The 24,742-nt window shown below is 43.6% G+C and overlaps 1 protein-coding gene across 9 annotated transcripts in view; it reads left to right on the top strand.

Moving 5' to 3' along the window:
* Window positions 1-24,742, top strand: part of FMNL2 (formin like 2) — a 319,730-nt gene that overhangs the window by 280,850 nt on the left and 14,138 nt on the right. For 4 of the 9 annotated variants that reach the window (XM_004743860.3, XM_004743865.3, XM_004743861.3 and 1 more), the window contains exons 10-22: window positions 2,099-2,173; window positions 5,921-6,031; window positions 8,641-8,790; window positions 10,781-10,882; window positions 12,597-12,909; window positions 13,241-13,447; window positions 16,341-16,361; window positions 18,583-18,707; window positions 19,335-19,537; window positions 21,272-21,506; window positions 22,604-22,672; window positions 22,789-22,869; window positions 24,236-24,365. In XM_004743860.3, coding sequence (XP_004743917.1) covers window positions 2,099-2,173; window positions 5,921-6,031; window positions 8,641-8,790; window positions 10,781-10,882; window positions 12,597-12,909; window positions 13,241-13,447; window positions 16,341-16,361; window positions 18,583-18,707; window positions 19,335-19,537; window positions 21,272-21,506; window positions 22,604-22,672; window positions 22,789-22,869; window positions 24,236-24,365 — 1,822 coding nt within the window. The remainder of the gene's footprint in view (window positions 1-2,098; window positions 2,174-5,920; window positions 6,032-8,640; window positions 8,791-10,780; window positions 10,883-12,596; window positions 12,910-13,240; window positions 13,448-16,340; window positions 16,362-18,582; window positions 18,708-19,334; window positions 19,538-21,271; window positions 21,507-22,603; window positions 22,673-22,788; window positions 22,870-24,235; window positions 24,366-24,742) is intronic. The other 5 variants (XM_004743864.3, XM_004743868.3, XM_004743866.3 and 2 more) reach the window with 2 other exon arrangements.

Genomic DNA, 24,742 nt, shown 5'->3' with positions numbered 1-24,742 from the left:
ACATTGCTGTCCGTTGATGGCTCCTGCTTCTTCTAGTTCTCTGGGTGCCTGACGGCTCAGCGGAACTTTAATCCCTGCTTCAGGTAGCTGCTGGCTGTTCACAGACCCAGGGCGGCTTCTATTCCTTTCTCCTGCCCCTACCAACCTCCCAGGATAGGTGGACGTAAACCATTCCCCTGGGAAACAACTGCTTACGTTAGGGTTTTCTCTTAAAATTCAGGTTGTAATTCTGACCCTTTCCATGTCCAGCCTTGGCAGTTTTCACCCACTGGGCTCTTGTTGCAGGCTAGGGACTTTTGTGCCTCTGGGCGGAAGATGTGGTTGCTGTCGTGCTCAGGGAACCGTGCTTGGAATGCCTCACCTCTGTGCCCCCCAACAAACCTTTTGCTTCCAGAAACTTGTTGCCTCTTCTCCAAGAAGGGCTGTGGAGTTTCAGAATGGTCTGGGTTGCCTTTAAAATTGTGCATGTGCATGTCACCCAGCCCTGCCTGGTGCTCTTGAATCCAGCACTCCTGGGTGGGTTTGGACATGTGTGTTTTTTGAAGACTTGACTTTAAATGCTCCCTTTGGAGCCGCCTTCTCTTCCTCTGGACTGAGTTTTTACTATAATTATTTTTTGTTAAGGGAGGTGTAAATAAGTTTGGGGTTGTCATCAGAATACAGTAAAGTGTGATCTGTGTCTGTTGAGAAAATTAAGCTGCTTCAAGACCTCGGTGACCCTCCGAGACTGAAGGCTTAACACAGCACACAGCTGAGGCACAGGAACCATTGCTAAAGCCATAATCCTGGTGCCTGTCTGCTCTTCTTTCATCAGTGTGTCAGAGTGGGAAAGTCGTTCTTCCTTTCCTTAACGTGTATTTTCACGTGATTACTCATTTCTCCTTTTTTCAGTGTAATTCAGCAAAGATTATCGGGAACTTACAACATGGTAAGCATTGTTCTAGAAGCTGAAGATAAGAGTAGTGAACAAAAAAGACAAAATTGCCGTCTTCTTGAATCTTTCTCTTTATATATGTGTGTATATATATGTGGGATTTAACATAATGGAACTAAAGGGCTGCTGTATAGCACTATGAAATGTCATTTTAGGGAAATTCTTCAGGACCATCCTTTGTATTGCTAAGGTGACAAATAGAACTGGAAAATCGAGTCAAGCATGTGAAACCCAGATTAAATTCAAAATATTAAGACCAGAGACTGTGTCTTATCCACATTATACATAGCTCATGGGTATTGAGGTACATATTTTCTGAAGGCAAAAAGAATAATCCAGTGGGTTCCAAAAAAAGGTAGCCAAGGTCACTGGCAGAATTAAAGTTTATTCTTTGATTTGGGGACTAAGTCTCCAAAGAGTTCTTCTTTGTTACAAATCTTCCTTTGACTCTGTGTTTTTAACTCCTGTGTAGACCCAGATACTTTGGGGGTCCTGGAGTTTACAGTAATTTACCTGCCTCTTTAACCTGTTCAGTGAAAGCATTAATTTGAGGTGAATGTTTCAGGCCTAAGAGGTACTACTTCATAAATTACTACAAACTTCTGTACTTTCCTTGAATGGGTTAATATAGCTTCCCAAGTGTCTCCTCTAAGAGTAGGTACTTTATTTTATGGTGTCTACCTCTTTGTTGTGGCTTATGCACTAAAATTATTTGATTTAGATATAATAGGAATGTTTTCAATCTGCTTTCAAGGAATTTAAATGCTACATTGTTCAAATCTTTTAGCATGCCTATTTTAAAAGTGCTTTTGTAAAAAGGAAAATGAGGTATGGGGAGAAGGGGCTGTTTTTGTTTTTGTTTTTTTTTAAATCATAACATCTTGGGATTCTGAGTGTGGGCTAAAAAAACAATGGACTGCAAAGATAGCCAGTAAAAGAAAAACACATTCGATAGAGATATCAAGATATCAAGGGAACATTTAAAAGAAACCAAGGGCCTGGCTCAAGTTGGTACTTAAGAGTTAACTGACTTAGAAGAGAAGTGTGTGAGCGAGGCAATAAAAAGATATTCTGGAAATAATTATTAATGCTAAAATTCCTGCATCTCATTTTAGAATGCCTATGTTTGGAATTTCATATGCATGATGAAAATGTGTATTTCAGGTTTGTGGAGAAAAACAGCGCTTTGAGAAGTTGATGGAACATTTCAGGAATGAAGACAATAACATAGATTTTATGGTGAGTTATTCCAGTACTACGTTACATTCAATGACGTAAACTCCGTTTGTGTGCTTTTTTCCTAAATCCATTTATATTCCTATATTCTACATATGTGTGTATGTATGTGCTTATAAATGTTACAAAGGACAGAAAATTGAGTATAGTATGCTGTAGATTCAGTCTAGAGTGTTCCTCACACTCTGTAGTTTCCCCTTACAGGGGAAATTGGTATTAATTTCCAGTTTTATCCCTCATGTGCTGCATAGCAAATAAAGGGTGAAGCCGTGTGTTTGGGGAAAGGACATTCACTCCTGGTACAAATTCCTGCAATTGCCAGTTTTAGCTGTCAGTCAAGAAAGTAGAAAACCAAGAATCTTGACCATTTTGTCTTTTGCACACCCCAGCCTGTGACTTTCTCCAGACTACATTCTCAAAGATTAAAGCTCATTGGTTTGTAGAATTGAACTGTATGCCTCCCCCAAACTATTATACAGCAGTGATTTCCACCCCTGCTCCCCGCCCCACCCCCCTTGATCTCTTTCCCGCTCTGGTAGCTGTGAGCATATCCGTATATCAGCATGGTAGTTCACGTGCAAGCACGCGTGGTTCAACAGCAGCTCTGTCCTCTGCAGGGATGAACAGCAAAAGGAGTGTGAGCACTGCTGAATTTTTAAACTTAAATCTTAATCTGGGGGTGAAGATGGACATATACCCTAGAGAATTTCCGACCCATGAGTGCACCCAGATCTGCAGGCTTTCTCTGACCCAATCCGGTCTGTTCAAACCTGTGTGGAGGGAGCCAGGCATGGTTTTATTCAACTTGGTTCAACAGCCATAAACCATGAAACATAGTTTTGCAGATTTCTAACCCTTTCATGTGAAAAACTTTTCTGGGTCCTTAAATTTTATGTGCATCCTAGCCCTCAACCCCTTCTAAATTCTATGAGAATGATGAGGTCCTTTTAGAGAAACTTTTCTGTTCCATCAAAGCTTGTTACTTGCTTTTTTTTTTTTTTAAAGGCAAACAGTGTGAAACAAGGAGTACTTTCACATTGGCTTTTTAATTTTGTTGTTAGGAATTTCTGAAGTGCTGAAGGCCTGTGTTGGCACGAATGATAAGTACGTGAAGAATCCATACATGGCTTACTTTACCGGTTTTTTTCCTCTGCCTTCAGAGGGGCAACTTCTTTGTCCCTGAAAGCTGAGGTTGCAAACTGGAGGCTCCCACACCGAAGCCAACCTACAGGCTGGTGAGCTGGGTCTGACAGTGACGTCCTTCCATAAAAAATTTGGAAATGGTGCATAAAATACGGATTGCTGATTTTTTTTTTTTAAACTAAAAATTTCAGCTAACACAAAACCCCTGCGCTTGCAGAGTATCAGCTGCTGGAGCCAAGTTGCCCCTATTTTTAGTCTGAAGATCCCCTTGCCAGTTTGCCGTGGTCCACACCATTCCTTGCTGTGTTACACGTGGCCCACTTCAGTGATTATCATACCTTGGGGATCTCCCTGCCACTTGAGTTTCTGCTGAAATTACGATTATATAATCAAGTCCTTTAAAATGCCTTCACTGTTTACAAGGGAGAGTCTATTTCTTGCCATTATTTATATGTGCATGCAGTGAGGAAGCTAATTTAGGAGCCGCTGGAATATAGGTACTATGCTCAATTCCTCTGTCACTGAGCAGATAGTTGCCTCTCAGGCCTATCTTAAAACTCAACAGATACTCAGAAGAGAAATGGACAGATGCCAGGATTGAACCATATTTTCCTCCAGAAAATGAGGCTTTTCTTAAACTGGCCTTGGGAAGGCAGTTAAAATCGTACAACCTCCCAAACAACTTATTCCCCATAAAATATAAATTTTTCTAGCATAGCATAAGGCCTTTTCCTGTATTTTGTGTGTGTGTGTGTGTGGAAAAAAAGTCTAATGAAATCTTTAACTCATTTAACCACAGAATGTGAAGTCATTTTTTAGTAAATTGCAAGTCTTCTTATAACCTAGAGAGCTCACTGTCTTCCAGAGAGATCATCCAATGTATGACTTCCATTCAAAGGAGAATCTAACTCAATAGAAACAATTAAAAAAAAAAAGATAAAAAAAACTGGGTTTGGAGGAGAATGGAAGAAGGCGGCTTTCAGAGTAACTGTGAATCTGTAGCCCTCACTCATTCTACCTCCTTGTTTTGTTCTTTTACCCATAGAGGGAAAACATTAGTAAGATATTTTCACCATAAATGTCACTGTTAAGGACAAAATAGGGCCCCTGGCTGACTCAGTTGGTAGAGCATGCAACTCTTGATCTTGGGGTTGTAAGATTGAACCCCATGCTGGGGGTAGACATTACTGAAAAATAAAAATCATAAAAAAAAAAAGCAAAACAGATCTCCTGAACTTTGTTTTGTTCTTTTACCAAACCAGGAACTGGTTTTCTCTGTGGCAGGTCTCAGCGCCACTGATGCAGTCATGGAAAGAAAGCAGTAAATCCAAGGCTTTGTGGAGTGGAAACTGGTTGACTGTTTAAAATGGGAAGTTAGGTCAGAGATCGTGTTATGATCTTGTTGGTATAGTGGGGCCCATGGCGAAATTTCAGAAGTGATTAGCCTGTGGTACCACGATAGGTGATTTTCTAAATGTTGTTTTTTATAAAATTGTTCACATTTTCTATGATATGCCTTTAACATCTTACACAGTTTGTTGTATATACCCATAAGACTTTTTAAAAAAAAGTTTTACTGAGAAGTGAAGAACATAACATCTAACTTACCCCCCGAAAGGATATTTTTTGCATATTTGCAGGGTCATGCAGCCATGCCTGAGGTCTAAGTTAGAACATTTTGTCACGCTGGAAGGAATCCCTGTTAGTAGTTGCTGCCCATTCTCCTGTCCCCAGTCCTTGGCAGCTTCTAATCTACTCTATCTCCACGAACGTCCTGTTCTGGATGTTTAATAGGAATGGCATCATCACTCATGTGGTCTTTTTTTAAAAAAATTTTATTTATTTGACAGACAGAGATCACAAGTAGGAGGAGAGGCAGGCAGAGAGAGAGGGGGAAGCAGGCTCCCTGCTGAGCAGAGAGCCTGATGCGGGGCTCAATCCCAGGATCCTGAGATCATGACCTGAGCCGAAGACAGAGGCTTAATCCACTGAGCCACCTAGGCGCCCCCACACACGTGGTCTTTGAAGATAACTTGTTCACGTAGCATAATGTTTTCAAGTTAGAAGATGCAACAGGACCTTATCCCTTTTTATCGCCACATAACATTCCGGTGTACGGATAGAGCACATTATTTTAACCCATTGGTTGATGGACAGTAGTGATCTTCCCCCACCCATGTTCTGGTTGTGAATAATGGTTTTGTGAACATTTCTGTGTGAGTTTCTATATGGGCGTGCATTTGCATTTCCCATGGAGACATACCAGGGGCAGATGGCTGGGTCCTATGGGAACTCAGTTTCTAACACTCTGTGGAGTGGCTGCACTGGTGGACGCTCCAGGAGGATGCGGGTTCTGCTTCATCCACTGCCTTGCCAGACTTGCATTTTGATTATAGTCGTTCTAGTAGATAAGGAGTGGCATCCTACAGTGGCATCTCTATGACTTTTAAATTAAAAAAATGGTAAAATGTTTTTAAACACCCAGCGCAAGGAAGGAAAAGGAGACGGGTAAGTGCATTGAAATGTGTGACACTGAAAGCATCTGCCTGCCATTAAACCGAGAAGACCGGTTGGGAGCCCTGTAACCCATTGGCAATTTCATTGCAGGTGGCCTCCATGCAGTTCATTAATATCGTAGTCCATTCAGTGGAAGACATGAATTTCAGAGTGCACCTCCAGTATGAATTTACCAAGCTAGGCCTGGATGAATACTTGGATGTAAGTAGAGCTGCGACCTTTGGCTCCAGTGTAAGACTTGATTTATTTTGCCTGCCTTCAAAGATGCACTTCCTCCGTGACTAGAACGCTCGAAGCTCTATGTGGTCGGGTCCCATAGCGCTGGGTAAAGGGAACCTCGCCGAGTGATGCAGTTGGCCAGAGAAACTGGATTCTTGCAGATCTCCTGGGACCTTGGGCTGTGGTCTGCCAGCAGTCTATTTGTACTGGGGCCAGACAACCTCTTGTAGCCTTGCTGCAGCTTTCCTTCCACGTTTGAGCTCCGTCCGGGGCAAGTCTTACACCCTCATCTGGGCTCTTGGGCAATCCACGTTCTTGGTTACTTTGGGGACCCCATCAATCCAAGACTGCAAAGAGTGATGAACAAATGCTGAGAGCACAGAAAAAAAAAAAAAAAAAAAGAGGAAATGGACACTAGAGACTTCCTCATGTAGTGATTACATTCTGTTTGATGCTTTTGTGGCTTTGGCTGGTCCTTTTTTTTTTTTTTAGATTTTTAAAATTTATTTGACAGATAGACATAGCAAGAGAGGGAACACAAGCAGGGAGAGTGGAAGACAGAGAAGCAGGCTTCCTGCTGAGCAGGGAGCCCAATGCAGGGCTCAATCCCAGGATCCCCAGATCATGACCTGAGCTGAAGGCAGACACTTAACGACTGAGGCACCCAGGTGCCCCTTGGCCATTCCACTTTTAAGTTCTTGGGAGAAGGAGATCTAACCTTTCTCTTTCTCTGACTCCCCAGCAGAAGTACTTAGCCAGTTCCCTGTAGTTGTTCTTCACCTAGGAAATGTTGATGTGAAAACCGTGAATGGACTTGAGTAGCCATGTGTGCATAGGGTGCCCTTATGTCCTTTGGTTCTTGAGAAGTTTTGTTTCCCTTCTGTACAGCAATGGTCTACTTGAATTTGAAAGGCCACTTGCAAGAGGGCAAGAATTGCTAACCTCAATTTCCAGTCTTGTTTCTAGCCACGAAGAAGATAGAAGTGCTTCCCTGGGAGCTCTCGAGAGTTTAGATGCCTGTCTCTGTTAGGGGGGGAAGCCAGGGAATTACAGTTTATTGTGAAGCAGAGTCACAGCATCAGTTGCTCTCTGAACTCGTGGCCTGGCTCAGCACACCGGCTAGGCTGCCCTTGGAGAGATTCCTGTTGTCTAAGGACTGTACTCAGGGAGAGGCATGACAGATTTCCGTTATAAAGGTGTTTGAGTTGTTTTCTGACTTGAACAATCACTAGTATCTTAGAATTTGGCACTGAAAAGTTTTCCCTGCTCTACAATCAAGGTTTCTCTGCTTTCCCTGCCTACTCTGAGAGTGGCAGGATTTGAGCGCCCACTGGGTGTATCAATCGCTAATGGTCTTGTGGGTTTAGTTTTGTGATGGTCGTGCAAAGCTCCTTTGGGCTCCAGGCTGCTATGGTGAGAGGAACACATCAGATAGTGCCCGTTACCCATGGTGTACTTGGTGAGAAAACATGCCTAGCTCCTGCTTTATTTTCCTTTCTGGAAAACAAGGGCTTTGCCCTTGTTCAGATGTCTTTTTAAGCATGTACTCCTAAACTAAGACGGAATAGACTCTCTTTGAGACAAGCTAAGTTACTAATTTCCAGATTAGACCAAGGAGAAAATCCATCTTTCTGAGAATTTGTGTAGAACGTAATTCCTCTGAAAAATTTAAAACTTTTTTCTAAAACTCTGTTTCTCTAACGTCTTGGTCCGTTGGTTCTGGACCTTGATAGAGGTGGTTAAAAGATTAATATTATAAGCATATCATATGTAAATGCTTCATTGGTTTACAAAAACCCAGCCTTGTAAGTAGCCATTGATTTGTTCAGTCTGTTTTTTGGTATCTTCCCTATGCCAGGAATATTATAGCTACTCATCTGTTTCCCCCAGGGGGAGGTCAGGACGTATGTTACTTGCAAGGAAGACTCACAGATTTTCTTGATCTCTAATTTCACCTTAAAGTTGATTGACTTCCTTTGGGATGCCTGGGCCTGTAATGCAGGGAGTAGAGGAAATCTTCCTTATCTGTGCTTTGGGGAGCCCTAAACTCCATCAGTATTGGGGGGGAAGTTACCTTGGAGGGTGGATTCTAGCAACTTATTAATAAAACCCAGGGCTGGTATACTCCATCCGTGTCTTCCCCACCTCCTGCCTAACCCTCCTCCTAGGTGGAACCACCCTCTCTAGTCAGGCAAATTACACTGATTCTAACATCCTCTGCACACAGATGCGTCTCAAACCTGGGACCGTTGCTGTCTTCTGAAGCTGCTTAATTTTTCTGTTGTCTAATTTCACCTGTATCAAAATGCTCTGGTTTGGAATATGTCGATATGGGGAACATATCTGTAGGAAGGATTAGGGAGGAAATGTGTGTATACTTGAGAGAGGGTATTCGCCAGGAAGTAATCTGATGGTGGCTTCTTAGACACTTGAACACTCTGTGATTGTCTCGAGGAGGCTGAGACATCACACCCTCTCTTGGAAAAGACCGCAGTGTTTGGAACAAACGGAGACATGCAGGCTGTCGTGCCATTACGTTCTCTTTCCACAGCTACGCTCACGCCGCCCTCTCTTGGTGTTTTGGTTTTTAGAAACTGAAGCACACGGAGAGCGACAAACTCCAGGTGCAGATCCAGGCATACCTGGACAACGTGTTCGACGTGGGAGCTCTGCTGGAAGACGCTGAAACCAAGAACGCGGCCTTGGAGAGGGTGGAAGAGCTGGAGGAGAACATTTCTCATGTAACTACCGCTCGGAACAGGAGACGCACACACGCTTAGCTGTTAGGGCGGTCGGTGACGGGATTCCGAGTGTAGGGGTGAGCTGTAACTGGAGAGAGAGAGAGCTGTCAAAAGCCCCTCGGGGTTCTTTCAAAGAAAGCGTGGCTGTTACTTAAAACCAAGGGGAGTCCGTTGCCTTGCCTTCCCTCGTCTGCTCGGTTTCCGCTGAGCCCAGGTTCCCTGGCCATCTTTGTTACAGACAGGCACCCAAGAGTGAGGTGATTGGTGCCATGTTAGGGGGAAAGGTCACTCGAGTATGTGAATCTGGGCTGAGGTGTGAAGAAGTCCTGTTCTACTGAACAGAATCATTTTCTATCACACGTGCCCCCATAGGCCCATGGCAGTTGGGTTCTAGCAACTCAAATAAGCCCCAGGACTAATGGACTGTTACTTGTGTCTTCCCACCTCCCACCTAACCCTGTCCCTCAGTACAACTAGCATGGCTGCCCAGGCAAGATACCGCCCACTTCAGCCTCTGTGCGAGTTTGGTTTGAGGTGTCAGTAAGTTATATTTCACTCAGAGTCTTGTGAATGTAAGTCCTGCTCTACCCCAGAGTGTCCACACAGGCTGGTGGACAGGGTGGTCTTGTGTCCACGATGCATGTCTGCACAGTCTTGCCTTATGCTTACTCAAGTTCTAAAAAGATTCTTTTCAACAATAGGCCTTTTCAGGGAAATTAGCGAGCGTTCCCTTCTATCCTCCTCAAGGAGTGTCCTCTCTGTATAACCTCAACTCCATTTCAGGGCAGAGGCTCATTTTTTCTTGCCACAGACAGGGCTATGAGTCTGAAGGCCTTCAGAGGCTGTTCATGTGGTCATCCATTACGCAGATATTTGAATATTGCAGGAATGAACAGAAAAATGGTGCTTCTTAAAGACCCAAGTGTTGTGAGGACCAAATTCTTTGTTGAATTCTGCTTGACAGTGTCCTTAGTTATAAATGGTCTCTTTTTGCAGCAATATTATTTTCTGCCATTTGAGTGGTCCATTTCTTTTCTTCCACATTTTCTTAGTTGAGAGTATCAGACGCGCTCGATGTCCTTCACCTTCCTCCCTCACTCTGAAAATGGGCATCTTCTTGGCTGTAGTTAAGCCAAGTGAGTGAGCCAACCCTCCCCCCACCCTCGTGAGTGCTGCTGTGACGTGGCTGGCACCTGCTTAGGAAGGACACTTACCGGCCCAGTGTTTCTTACCCTGAAAGATTTGACTCATATTCTGAACCTGGTCAGCGTTTTCATCTCCATGCTTCCTCCTCACCTTGCCCCCTTGATTTTCTTTACTTGTGATCTCTTCTTTCCTTGAGAGCATTTTCAGTGAAATCCAAGGTTGCTCACTTTCAGAGCCTTGTGGGAAAAGAAACTATGTAACATGTGGTTCACCGTGTCTTCCTCGGGAAGCCTCAGCCAGCATCACATGACCATAGTCACACAACCCACTTGGAGCGGGCCGGCTGTTTATTTGAACTGCCCCTCCAAATAACTTTTATTATTTGGGTAGTTTGGATCAAAACCAGCAGTACTGTTTTCTCACCTGGTTTTCCATAATAATAGAACCAAGTATTGTGGACCGATGATTTTCAAAAGCTTTTGCCTAATGGCCTTTTCTTCGGGCAGGACAGGTGACCTTCCCTTCTTGCCTTACCTACTGTCCCCCACCCTTGCCAGCTCTGGCAGAAATGGAGGGAGACGACACTAAGGAGCTGATGTATGGGTTTTATTAAGGATCATGTGTAGATTATTAATTCCTGTTAGAAACAAATAGACATTCTGAATCCTTTTATAAATATTAATATTTCCAGAAAACAGCTCGGGGAACACAGGCAGGACTCTGATGGGCCTTGAGCTCCACTCTCTCTGAGAATGGTTTTTGAGCTCCACTTTCTCTGAGAACTGGGGTCCTGAGCAGAATGGTCGTGTGTTGTGACCCAGGTTTCCCTTTTAAAACTTTACAGTTGTCTGAGAAACTGCAGGACACGGAGAATGAAGCCATGTCCAAGATCGTGGAACTGGAAAAGCAGCTCATGCAGAGGAACAAGGAGCTGGATGTTGTTCGGGTAAGTGTGCTGATGACCGCTGCCCCAGACGGGCATTGTGGGAAAGGTGCACTGCACCACCGGCTTTAGTCCTGGTAGAATGCGGGGTACATTCATGTCAGAGGATTGCACTGATGCAGCATGTTTATCGGAAGCATTTCAGAGGGGATACTCAGATGAAAGGTACATACAGTTAGGGTACATATACACATGTGTGTGTGCAATCAAATGTTGGGGGTTCAGTCCTTATCCCAGTAACAATATTTTCCCATCTGGATGAGTCAGAGTTGATTCAGTGGATCACCCATTAGCTTGGAGATAAAAACACAGAACGGGTTTAATTCATGCCACTTATTTATTTTTATTAGGACTTGGACTTCTTTGTATTTTCTTTTGCTTTGCTTCTACTTGAAACCAGATTTGGTGGTTGCCGTAGAAATGGTGAAATCAACACAGGCAAGACCTAATGGAATTCACCAAAAAAATTAAAAAAAAAAAAAAAAAAGACAAAGCAAAACCAAACCATTTTATTATCAGATAATCCCGCTATTTTATTTGGCCTTAGCGTTGTTTTACCTTACGTATCAGGTATTTATAGAGTGCTGTCCATGTGCTTAGAACGGTCCAGAACATAAAATCACCAAAACGCCTGGAGGGCTTTCAGGCACACGGCTTGCCTTTACACCATTGTTGATGAAATGGCACATTTTATGTGATGCTTATCATGTCTGTGTGTGTTGCTTGATTTTCTGACATGTCCTACAGTTACCTCTAGGAAATTTATTTTTTGGCACGCCATGGAAACAAAGTTGCAGCATATGGACTCAATTCAAGTCAGACTCTCAGATTATTAATAATAGACAGGGTGTGAAGAATGTTTCCCTGCCTGCTGGAGGTTTGTGGTGAGAGATCACATGTACAAGACCCAGCAAGCAAGTTCCATAAAATCCTTACATTGGGACCTTGGTGGGCCCCCAATAAAAGGAATGGGGATGGCCTTTAAATTGAAAATTGTAACTTTTTGGTTTTCTGCTAAAAGCCTAGACAGGGCTAAGTAATCAGTAGAGGGAGGCACTGGCCTGTTCTGTTAACTAAATACCGAAGGGAAAACGTTACAAGGATTGCTGTCCTAAGCTTGGTCAGGGGGGCATTGTGAAGGCCAGAGAACCCCGTTCCAGAACAATCGGCCCCTGGTTGTTGGTGAGTCGATTATTCCATGCTTTGCAGATTTTTAATCCCAGTCTGATTTCTGTCCAAATCTGACTTAGGGCCTTTTGTCTACGGTTAACTGATATGTGTCTCAGAGTTACAAATGAATTTTAAAATAAATAAAAGGAAAACATCCCGCCCCACCCGAATACCCTTAGTGTTTTCCAGAGTCAGCTATAAAATTATTTTTGGGTCATTTCTGCCTCGTTCTTCTCCACCTGCAGGGAAAATTGCGTTAGTTGCACTTCTTAATAGAAAGAACTATATTGACAATAACAATTGCTAGAATATATTGCATGCATTACCAATGAGCAATTGATAATGAATGGGATTTTATAGGATCTGGCTGAGCTCCATAGGATTCCTATGAGTATCTTTTCTTTTCTTTCCTTTTCCTTTCCCTTTTTCTTTTTCCCTTTCCTCTCCTCTCCTCTCCTTTTTCTTGATCCTCAATTTACCACTCTGATGGTAATAGGTATGAATGTCATGTGAAGATAAAACTGTTGACTGTGGACTCTTTTTGCAGGAAATCTACAAAGATGCAAATACCCAGGTTCACACATTAAGGAAAATGGTCAAAGAAAAAGAAGAAGCCATTCAAAGACAGTCTACCCTGGAAAAAAAGATTCATGAACTGGAGAAACAAGGCACCATTAAAATTCAGAAGAAAGGGGATGGGGACATCGCCATCCTGCCGGTCGTGGCTTCTGGCACATTGTCCACGGGGTCAGAAGTGGCCGTGGGTAACTTTGTGGGACCAGTAACGGGGGCCGCCTCCTCGGGACCCCTGCCCCCCCCTCCTCCCCCACTACCTCCATCGTCGGACACACCTGAAGCAGGTAAGAAGCCTCGGTGGGAGAACTGAGAGTGTTGGGATATTTGTATTTCTTCTTTTATCCACTGTCCATTTATGTCCTTGGTCTGCTTTTGTTGGCTGATTCTTTATCTGATTTTAAAAACTGACGTTTTGAGATTAAGCTTCTAAAGCTGAAGCTTTCACGTATGTTGCAGTATATTCTTCATTTGCCAGGGGGATTGTATAGTCTTTGAAAAAAATTCCCGTATCCTTTTCAGTGTTTTGCTTTTGGATACTTAATGTGCAACGTGACATCCTGCCGGTGAAACCCTTCCCCTGTTTTCAAAGGCAATTTGTTTCTTCTTTTTCGCTAGTGCAAAATGGTCCAGTCACGCCACCCATGCCGCCACCGCCCCCTCCCCCTCCGCCCCCTCCTCCCCCGCCGCCCCCTCCTCCTCCTCTCCCAGGCCCTGCAGCTGAGACTGTGCCTGCTCCTCCTTTACCACCCCCTCCTCCTCCCTCTGCACCCCCGCTGCCTGGGACATCCTCACCCACAGTGGTTTTCAACTCAGGATTAGCAGGTAAGAGCACGGAATTCAGACCCAGGTACCTTTGTTAACAAATACTTGTGTTACCTCCAGAGGCTTTTAAAGCCTTGCTGAAAGTCCAGGTCTCTTGCAAACCCATGTACCTCCTCTTAGTCTGAGAATAGGGCTGCTGATGTGGCCAGGGCAGGGGAAGCCCTGCACAGAGGCGTTTGTCTCTGGGTAGCTGTTGTTGTTCTCTCTCTAGCAGGCAGTCCTGATTTTTGCAGACTTTCTGCCTTCCACTCTCAACACCTAGAAAAGGGAAGAAAGACAAGTTCCCTTCTTAGGAATCAGTGCATTTTCCTGGATTCATCGACCACTTGTGGGCATCTGTTTGCCAGGGCTCTGACACACGGTGCTTCTGGTGCTCTTGGCTCTGTTTTTGGAAGGTATTCACAATGTCATTTGCAAAAGGGGAAAATGGCTCTCTGTGTCATTGCTCGATGTGGGCTTCCCGGCACGTCTTCTGTGCATTTGAAGACATCAGAATTCACTCTAGTGCGACTGAAGCTTCAAGAGAAGCATTGCCAACAGTGGGATCTCCGTGCCTTGAAACGCTTCTGAATCGTGCCTGCTGCCCTCCTGCTAACCAGGAGAGAATGCGGCATCCCCACCTCATGGGAGATGAACCGGGGCATGGGTGGGGTGGGAGGGAGAGAGTGGTTCTAAGGCTTTGAAATGGGAGTTCTGATTTTTTGACTCAGGGAAGTGACTTCTTACTCTTTTCTAAAATACCACAAGCCATTTTCCCTGTCATGAAGCATTTCCCTGGCATCTTGAATAGCTCTGAGCTTAGTTGGACCATCTCTGTGACATCAGATAATTCTGCTTCCTCCTCCATTTCAGTCCCTTTATGAGGTCTCATTTCCAATGAAGAACTACGACTGTGATAGGTGCGGTAGTTCTCAGAGCCTTCTGTCCAATGTCTAATGGCCGTCTTAGCTGTGAGAGATTTCCTGGACTGCCCACCCCATCCCCCCAGAGTGTCCCATCAGCGGCTCTACCGGCCAGTCAGTAGCACTAATTCGTCCTAGTAATCGAAGGTCTTTTGGGCCCCAGAAAGCCTCCCAGAGGCGCCTTGTTCGACACCGAGTCTGTTGTGTTTCCTTCCACTCCAACTTCCATAAACTTGTCCAGGAAACAAATAAATAGTGTTCACAGGGTTGCTTAGGTAACTGAGTCGGTTGGGCATCTGCCTTCAGCTCAAGTCGTGATCCCAGGGTCCTGGGATCGAGTCCCGCATCGGGCTTCTCAGCGGGGAACCTGCTTCCCCAGAGAACTCTGCTGCTCCCCTTGTTTGTGCGCACACTCGCTCTCTTTCTCTGACAAATAAATAAAATCTTTTAAAAAAAGAGTAATGTTCACAGTAATCCAGTGATTTAGCTCTACTGTTCAAGGTCAGTCCCATCTACTACTTTCTTCTAGAACTTATTGCTTCCTAAAGCAGAAGTGGAAGGTGGCCGTCATGGAACTGTTGGATTTTGGAATGTGAGCCAAGAACCTCTTAACAAGCCCAGGAATCCCTACCGTGGAAAGGCTGCCGTCAGCCATGGAGTGTGAAGACCTATAGTTGGCATGTGCGCTTGGCTTACGGATGAGGCTTCCCTCGTAGCATCCCGAGAGCACTCACCATGGCCCGTGGCTGCTTCGGTGGCTCTTGTTGGCACCACTTCCTTTCTCTTTGGCACAACCTACCACAATAGAGCCTCCATTTCCATTCGTCCAAGCTCTCACCTGGAACTCAGACCTGCCTTGGCGTGAGGCTGAGGTGTGCAGGTCCAGGGCTCCCTTCAGTAATGGGTCTTGTCCTCTCTGGACTCTTACCACAACTCAGTTTTAAACACTTGCAGCCTCTCTTGATTACCTCAGCTCTGTGGCGTGGAACTTTCTGTTTAGCTAATGACCAACTGCTGCCCTCAGGAGTGCTGCCGTTGGAGGGTGTCCCCTTTGTGTCTTACACCATTTTTAGAGGGCTGTGCATGGCACTTAAGAAACTTCTCTTTGGTGCCGTAAGTGTCCATTAAACAATGACAAGATGTTCTGTTTTACAAGCTCTAAGGATTATAAGACCGTTACGTAGCACATTATATGAGATGTGTTGCCAGTGTGTGGGGTAACTTTCTCCCTGGAATTAAGAGGCCAGACAGATTCAGGATGTCCCAGTAGAGGCAAGGGACAGAGCTGAGATGATATGCCACGGGCTCCTGGAACCCAGAAGCCTGTGACATTGCTAGGCCTTGGATCGTTGGGCAACAGGAGCCTTGGCCTCTCTCTTCTGTAGGAAATGAGCTGTCGTGTGCGTGGTGGCCAAGACAGAACACCTGAATGAAGTCCTCTAATTTTATCTAGTGAATTTTTCTTTGCATTTTATAGAGAAAATAATACAGCATGGAATGTATATTTGAAGCGTTAGGCTTACTTCCTCACATCTGTGATAGAGCAGCATGGCTCCGATTTCCCGTGTCGGTCATGTGCAACAGATGGCTGGGCAGTCTGTAACCTTTGCTGTCTCTTTGGGAAAAGGTGCATTGTAAGTTCACAATGAGAATTTGTACTTGGCCGATGATTTTTTTGTTAAAACGTGACTTGTATCTTGTGGAATACATAGCACGGTTCAATATGGCTGTTTGGGACCACGATAATGAAATCATTTTTTCCCCTCTTCTAAGAAGGATTACTTCTTAAAACAGGATAGTGAGTGAGTCTTCAAGGCAGGCCCGAATGGAAATGAATTTTTGGCTCTGTGCTGCCTTGTGAAATGTGTCCAAGAAGCATGAAATTCTCTGCTAAGAGTGCGTGAACTGTTGAGCGGCTTGACTCTAACCATATCTAATATATAATTTTTTTTTTTTTTTGTATTTTCTTGTTCTTTCTGCTTCCACAAAAGATGGGCCAATCAAGCTTTTCTGTAGGTTGCTCCTCACTGAGTGTTGTTTGCCGTGTGTTTCTGTTGGTCACACTGTGCTTTGACATCTTCTCACTCCCATCTTACACTGAACCATCGCATTTGGACCTTGTATGTGCGGGAAGTCTTGCGTTGGCTGACTGTTGGTCCAGGTTTGCCCACACATTTTAGTAAAAGAGATGAGGGCTCTGGAGGCAGGCAGCCTGGGTTTCATAGGACATTCCCCCCCCCCCCCCCCCCCCCCCCCCGCCCCCCCCCCCCCCCCCCGCTTAATGGTCAGAGCTGAATCTAAGGCCTCAGCTCTAGAAGGATTTTAGACTTATTCTGGGGGGAGAAAGGATAGTTGCTCCTCAGAACAAGGACAAGCTGCAAGGTGCTGCTTTTCCAGGCCCTTCCCACTGGTCTCTGGCTCTCTCTTTGGAACACACACCTATCCACACAAAGCCACTCCTTTAGCCTGAATGCTGCGAGCACAGTGACTTTCATGGTCACCTCTAGGCCCCTCTGCTATAACCCACTCCCCACGCCCCAGTCAGAGTTAAGACAACTTTCTAAAGATAACATTTTTTTTTTTTTTGGCCTGTGTTCTGATCTCAGGCTTACTTGTAATTTTGCTGATGAGTTCAGAGTAAGGTAGCTGCAGACAGAGTAACTTTCAGCGCGTGTCCTGGGGCCCGTGGTGTCCATGGATGTATGGCGGAACCAATTGGCAAGGACCCGCCAGCTCAAGATTGTGGGAGTATCCCTGCTCAGCTTCTCTCCTGCTCCCCCTTCTCCCTCTGTATGCCAGGCTAGAGGAGGGTCTCTTCCTTTGTCCCATGGAGGACACAGGTTTTCCTGGGGAGTGTAGACCAAAATGAAGTGTGGTGAGCAGTCCAACAGTGTCGGGTGGTGGGGCCTCTGGGGTCATGGTGGTAGAAAGGCCTGGTTTGGCAAAAGCTATGTTTCTGTGTTCTTGCATGCTTTTGTTGGATTTATCAGATGACATTCCTGCTGTGTATGTGGCCTTCATAACTCTGGAGGAATGGCAGGCAGCCAGGGAAGAGCCCCGTGTGCGTTGGGTTTATTTTGTTCTATACTGTCCTTCTCCCTCCCTTATGATGGCAGGACGCTAATGATGGCAAATAGTGGAGCTCCCAAGTAACGTGGTGGCAGCTCAGGACAGACTTAAGAAAAGAAAAATGTATGTATGTATATGTATATATGTATATGTGTACATATATGTATATATGCGCGCACACACACATACATGCATATATAGACACACATGTGTGTGTCGATGGTTTGGGGAGACTTCCTTATGATGTGTAATGAATTCATGGAATTTTTAATGAATTTACTTTTTTTTTAAAGCTCATTTCCCTGCAGTAAGAGGAGTTGACAGTTCCTCACCTGACCCCTCAAAGATAGATATCCCTTCTTCTCCATTAAGAGGTTTTCTGCGTTTTTCATGGGTTCGTGGATGCCTTCTAGTCACATGTAGCTGACTCCTGGGAAGAAATTGCTCTTTAAAGAAACAGGGAAGGGACTGTGGCCATCCTCAAAAAGCAATACTAATCCTGATTTCTGAGTACCACTTCTGTCATCTTAAATCTTTTCTATTTTGAGCTGTTTGTGGCCCTTGACCTGGTTGAAATAGCTCAGTGTCAGTATAATCCCCATTGTCAAAATGGTCCATGAGAATGCGTTGCTGCAACAGAAAGCCGGCCTTCTTGATGTTAATTCCTGGTGGTGTAGATAGCCGCTGCCTGCAGTCTCTGATCATCTTTAAAGATTGGTTTGGAAATATGAGTTCTGGAACCAAGAATATAGGATTTCACAGTCTGACTCACACTCACTAGTGTCCCAGAGCATGTGTTCTCCCTGCTGCCCAATAACATTATTAATCATTTTTGCTCCCCAATACTTTGTCTTAAGCATTGTCCTAACATTGTCGAGTGTACCGCAGTAATCCATTTGTCTACATTTAAAAGAAAAAAAAAAAATCAACCCCTGGCTGTTAGACAACTTTACCATCATGTTGCATCGGTCAACCAAATGATGCCCTCAAATTGCTCTAAGCCAAAGCCAGGCGTGGTGTTTTCTGTGCTTATAAACACTTGGGCGCCTCTTGCCTGTGTTCCTCCAGTGTTAAAGTGTCATCTGCAAGGACTGTTCCCTGATTGTCCTTGAGGATCGTGGGGTTTTGGTGATGTTTTAATTTCAACCTCTCTGACTTCTGTAGCTGTGAAAATAAAGAAGCCAATCAAGACGAAATTCAGAATGCCAGTTTTTAACTGGGTTGCCCTGAAGCCAAATCAGATCAATGGCACGGTCTTCAACGAGATCGATGACGAGCGGATTCTGGAGGTATCTTTCTTGTGGGTTAGGGACAGGGAGGGCTCTCTGGGCAGCAAAGCTGAAATGGGTGCCCTGCTAACCTGGAAGGTTCAGTGATACAATGTTAATGTTTTAAATGCCTTGATGTAAAGAAGACAAGAATTTTTATATTGGAGAATGAAATTGGACATTGTTTCGTAAGGTGGTTTCAAAACTGTGTTTAAGAAGTTATGTTACCATGGAGTGGTTATGATTCTGGAGTGGTTGTGATTGTCTTTAGTGAATGCCACAAAATATCTATCTGACATGAATTCTGCCCTCCATTTATAAAAGGGCATAAAAAAACCCTTTATTGAACTCTCAGTGAATAAGAACTCAGTAATCACACAGTCTCTGGTTTGATAGATAGCTCTAGTCTGTGGTGGCCAGCCCTGCAAGGTAAGTAGTGAAGAGCCGTTGAGTTGGCCAGATGGGATCAGTTCTCTAGTTGAGACGTTCGAGATGTATGTGTGGCCTATGTCGTGTTGTAGCACAAACAGGAAAATAGAGTAAGCCATGATCAAAGGCAATATTGAGTAGAAAAAGTCAGTTCTTTGATGCTTACACTTAATTTTTAATTGTAATCTGGTTTGCCTATCTCATCTCTCTCTACTCCAGGATTTAAATGTGGATGAATTTGAAGAAATATTTAAGACGAAAGCCCAGGGTCCTGCCATTGATCTGTCTTCAAGCAAGCAGAAGATAACACAGAAGGGGTCCAACAAAGTGACATTACTAGAAGCAAATAGGGCCAAAAATCTTGCCATAACGTTAAGGAAAGCTGGAAAGACCGCCGATGAGATATGTAAAGCTATACATGTGTAAGTTCAGGACATTCTGGAACATTCAATCTAGTGAATTTAGGGTAAAAGTAAAAACAAGGAAGTTATGATTTGTAGATAACAAAAATATCTCAATAGTAGGACAAGATGGAAAACAATTCTTGATGTCCACATACCAAAGTTTCCCTTTGTTACATTATGTGTGATTTCAGAGTTGAATGGAATGCTAGCACTAAGGAGGCAGGCCAGAAATCACCCTTGGGAGTACCGTACTTGAGTGAAAACTATTTTAGAAGAGTAACAACTGGATTGTGACATCATTTGTGAACTTTGTTAACATTGTTAACTGGGTTTGCTTTCCAGCAACTCATACCTATGAGGAGTGGAGAATTACAGATGCTAAGAAAAAGGAGAGACTGTCTGTTTGCTCTGGAGTATCTGAATTTTCTCTTGATGTGTTGAATGCAGATTTGATGGCATTTGTGGAATGATACAAGTCAATGCCAGATTCAAATGTGATACAGATGCATATTTTAATTCATTACAATAGAAATGTGATTCCTGTTTCTCTTAGTAGCTTTCGGGAAATTTTGAAGTTCAGTTCTTTTCTTATCCCTGAACTGCAGAGAAGCATTTGTTTTATTTACTTTTCTATGAGAGGAATCTTTCTGCCCTTCTTGTGGCCATGATGACTTTCAAATATGCCAAGGAACAAATATTTTAGATGTGTTAGGAATGAATCCGTTTTAAACTGGTAAATTTAAATTTTGTAAATTTTGGTAAAAGATTCTTAGGGGACTGAATGACCCTCAGAAATCATTTGTTCCAATTTTGTGTCCTCAGTCAGGATCAAAATCGAATAGTCCAGTCTATCCTATATTCTGTTCTGATGTCTGATGTTGAAACATAATAGGCATTCTGGATTTTAATCTATATATGCTATATTCATCATGATGATTAGATGTAATTATGTTATTTTTGCTGGACAAAGATTGTCCAGGGAGGATAACAGAGATTGTGGCAAATATTCTGTTTGTTCAAACTGAGCATATAGCTAAAAAAAGACCTGATACTCCTTTAAGGGATGTATTCATTTAAGCCAAAACATCCATTTAGTATAGGCATTTGGATACATTTATTTTCTAATGTAGAGAAAATAGCCCAGGCTGTTGGTTTAATTGAAAAATATTGGGGTTTAGCAGATAGTCTGTAATTGTGTGTGTAATATCAGTGTCGCTAATTAGCAGTACTTCATATGCCTTAAGAATCATGTCCTTCGCCTGGGTGGCTCAGTTGGTTGGACGACTGCCTTCCGCTCAGGTCATGATCCCGGAGTCCCGGGATCGAGTCCCGCATAGGGCTCCCAGCTCCACGGGGAGTCTGCTTCTCTCTCTGACCTTCTCCTCGCTCATGTTCTCTCTCACTGTCTAAAAAAAAAAAAAAAAAGAATCAAGTCCTTGAACCCCTTAACCGTCAGTTGCTTCAGCCTTTCTTCTCGTTCTTCCTGTCATTTACTGTTGATTTCTGGAGACTTAGAACTGTAGTATTAGGTTAAAAACCAAGTATGACTGTTGTGATAAGGTCTGGGTTCTCAGAAAGGACCGTTGAGGCTGCTCGTTGGGCGGTCAGGAGCCAGTACAAGTGGTATCTTCACCATTCATCCGTAGACACCATCAGTTCATTGTGTTGGTGGTTGACGAGCAGACCAAATGGTGTGGTTGAACGGGTAGGAGGTTTTCTTTCTAACACTGACATGTCCACATCTGTCTTCAGATTTGACTTGAAGACATTGCCTGTAGACTTCGTAGAATGTTTGATGAGGTTCTTGCCAACTGAGAACGAGGTGAAAGTGTTTCGGCTCTATGAGCGGGAAAGGAAGCCCCTGGAGAACTTGTCAGATGAAGACCGGTTCATGATGCAGTTCAGTAAAATTGAGAGACTCATGCAGAAGATGACCATCATGGCCTTCATTGGGAACTTTGCAGAAAGCATTCAGATGCTAACTCCTGTGAGTGGACCAGCTCTGGCAGGGGAGAGGGTCCAAAGAGATATAGAATCATTTCTTTCTTTTTTAGTCTCTTCGAGAATTGTACTTCACACCATGGGCTGTAAAGACTCCTTCCCAGAACTTTCTAGATTGCATTTTTATTTTGGCCATTTTTTTTTTCACATTGTATATGCCAACTGAATGTGAAAATGGTGAATTTCCATTTTCCATATTGCTATTCTCCTCCACAGAATGCCATTTACTGTGTCTAGGCATGTCCTCTAGGTTTCTACTTCAATACATGGGATTAGGAAAATAATTTTCTCAAACTTGTTCCCCTCCCGAAGATACCAGTCCTCTGACTGACTGGGTTGGCAAGACTGAAAATGTTACTTTCATTTTTAAAAATGATCCTGTATCTTTAATGAACAGACTTATTGACTTAAATTGGGAGCATTATAAACTTACCATAGGAGTCTTTTTCCTTGGCAGTGTGTTATAGTACACCATGGTGATGGAAAAATAGTAGCCAACCATCTCTTGTTTCTTTGTGTTAATCTGATACAGACTTATGAATGTTGTAAACATAAATATCAGAAATAGTTCTTTCCCAGTTCTGTTTCTAAATACGCTTTTGTTAATTACTGATTATAGTAGCATGTCTGTTCACAACATGTTCTCAGGACTTCTGGAGAGTGATCATGTTCCTTTGCTCTTTTGTTTTCATTCCTGGACAGCTCCATTGATTTAAAAATGCATTGTGTTACATGGTTCGAGGTAGTGGGCGGGGGATTGAGTTCTGCTAGAAAATGCTGTTGACTCCAAGCTCTGAGTCCCATCAGTCACAGATTTTGTGATGAGCAAGATCTGACATTTCTTCTCATTTCAAATACTTTGAGAGAAGAGCTTGCATGTGAAGATAATGGTCACCTAAGACCCTAGCAGGATAACATAAATTTTTTACATTGAGGAAAAATAGAATCTCAACATTAAAGCTTTAATCTAAATGCAGGTGTGTTTCTTCTGTGTTAAATTTTAGTTTCTAATTAGAGTTTCTTATTTTTAACATGTCTCTTTTTTTCTCTCCCCTCCCTGTCCTTCCTTTGAATGGAATCTAGCAACTGCACTCAATTATAGCAGCATCTGTTTCTATAAAGTCGTCCCAAAAACTCAAGAAAATTCTGGAGGCAAGTGAAGTTTTCCTCATATACGTGTAGGGAAGAGCTGACTTATCAGCCAAATTCCTTGGCCTGGGATGCTCTACTGATGGGCTTCTCTCTCTCTCTGTCTCTTTTTTTTGCAGATCATCTTGGCCCTTGGAAACTATATGAATAGCAGTAAACGAGGAGCAGTTTATGGATTTAAACTTCAGAGTTTAGATCTGGTGAGTGAACTAAAAGAAATACAAGAGCTATATAAAGGACAAAACAGTTGGCAGAGACCAAGTCCCAGAGTCTGCTTTTGGAAATGGGGGTAGGATGTTGTAATGAACATTGCTAGTTGGAGAATCAATTGGTATAAATTTTCTGGAACAACATTTGGCAGTGAGCACATAGAACCTTAAAAATCCTCATGCCCTTTGACCTAGTGTTTCCATGTCTGGGACTCTTTCCTCAGGAATCTGAATTATGAATGCTTTATTTATTTTTTAATTGCAGATAATAAGCAACAATATGAAGATCCAATATTTGGGGAAATTATTAACTATAATAATAGTTAATATGGTAAACTATTCTTTAACTCTTAGAATGTTTGTGAAAAATTTTCAAAGGGATGGATAATTTTGTGTCTGAAAAAGGGTGTAAATTGCATGGACTGATTGAGTTCACCCAAGTAAAATATGTAGGAAAAACCTGAATGGAATTAGGTTAAGATATTAACAGAGAGGTTGAACAGAATTAGGGTTTTTTTTTTTTTTTCAAAGTGCTTCTTTTTACTTTTCTGTATTTTCTTAATATATATATATATTTTTTTTTCTAAACATGTATATATTCTAAGTACATATATGTTATTCATATATATATATATATATATATATATATATATATATATATAAAACATTATATTTCTGGATGGAAAAGAATGTGCAGCTTTTCAGTCATCTGATTTAGATGGGCAGGCCTAGAGAAAATCCTCTGTGGATTCCTCTTCCCCCAAGGCTGTGCGGGGCTAACATGGCTTCCACATGAGGAGGTTGGGCAGTAGGCTGAGTCCCGAGCCCTGGGGAGACATGGCTGTTTGGTAGGGAGTGTCCAGTTGAGTCCCAGTTCTGCCCGAGAGGGGCATGTGTGGCAAGCCCCGCTGCCGTGTGTCATGGAGGCTGGGGAAGAAGAACGAGCTGAGCTAGAATCGTGCCGACCGCGCTACGAGAGTCCTGCCTTGTGGGTAGTACCTGCACGCCCGCTGATTCTATGCTCACTCCTCTGCTCCTTCACCCTCAAACTGGTGACTTCCTACCTTTTAGCCAGGGGAGGTGGTGTGGCAGATGTGCAGTGGGGTGGTTTCAGGTGAGTGGAGATGCGTGTGGGAGTCGTCCCCGACACCGAGCATACCCCGGGAGAGAAGTCCTGTGGTCTCCTTTACAAGTCAGTGGGCTGGTTTAGTGAAGAACATGTCCAGGCTTGACCCTCCCACGGGAGGATTTTTCGGTCCACTTTGGGGTGCTGTACTCTGAGTGGAAGGACGTCATGGTGGGGGCAAGCTCCCCATCCTCCTTCGCTCTAACTAACCCGTATTCCTTTTGTTTTCAGCTCTTAGATACAAAGTCGACAGACCGAAAGCAAACGCTGTTGCACTACATTTCAAATGTGGTAAAAGAGAAATATCACCAAGTGTCCCTGTTTTATAACGAGCTTCACTATGTGGAGAAAGCTGCCGCAGGTACTTGGCTTTGGCTCTTCCTGCTACCCCTGGGGATCAAGTGCCTTTAATCATGGGTCCTGGGGGAGCCATCCCCTGCTTGACCGGTCTTTGGAACCCCTTTGAAAGGCAAGGTGAAAGTCCGAAGCTTTTGGCCGAGGTCCGTAGGCCATGGTGTTGCCCATGCCTGGGAGCCATAACGACTAGGGACACAAGAGAGACCTTTCTGTGTCCTCTGTACAGAGTCGGGGCTCTGGACCTTGGGCCACTTACCTTTTCCTTTCAGTGTCCTTCTCAGTCTGTTGCTGTTGTTGAAACAGGAGAGTGAAGATCTGAAAGTCACCCCCCAAGAAACACTTGAGTTTGATTTTGGGCTGTCCCACTTGCTCAGGTGTGGT

The sequence above is a fragment of the Mustela putorius genome, unplaced genomic scaffold (assembly GCF_011764305.1).
Source record: "Mustela putorius furo isolate JIRA1106 unplaced genomic scaffold, ASM1176430v1.1 tig00003869_pilon_pilon_pilon, whole genome shotgun sequence".
Lineage (NCBI taxonomy): Eukaryota > Metazoa > Chordata > Mammalia > Carnivora > Mustelidae > Mustela > Mustela putorius.
Note: the sequence above shows the minus strand (reverse complement) of the source record. Positions and strands in the feature narration are given on the sequence as shown.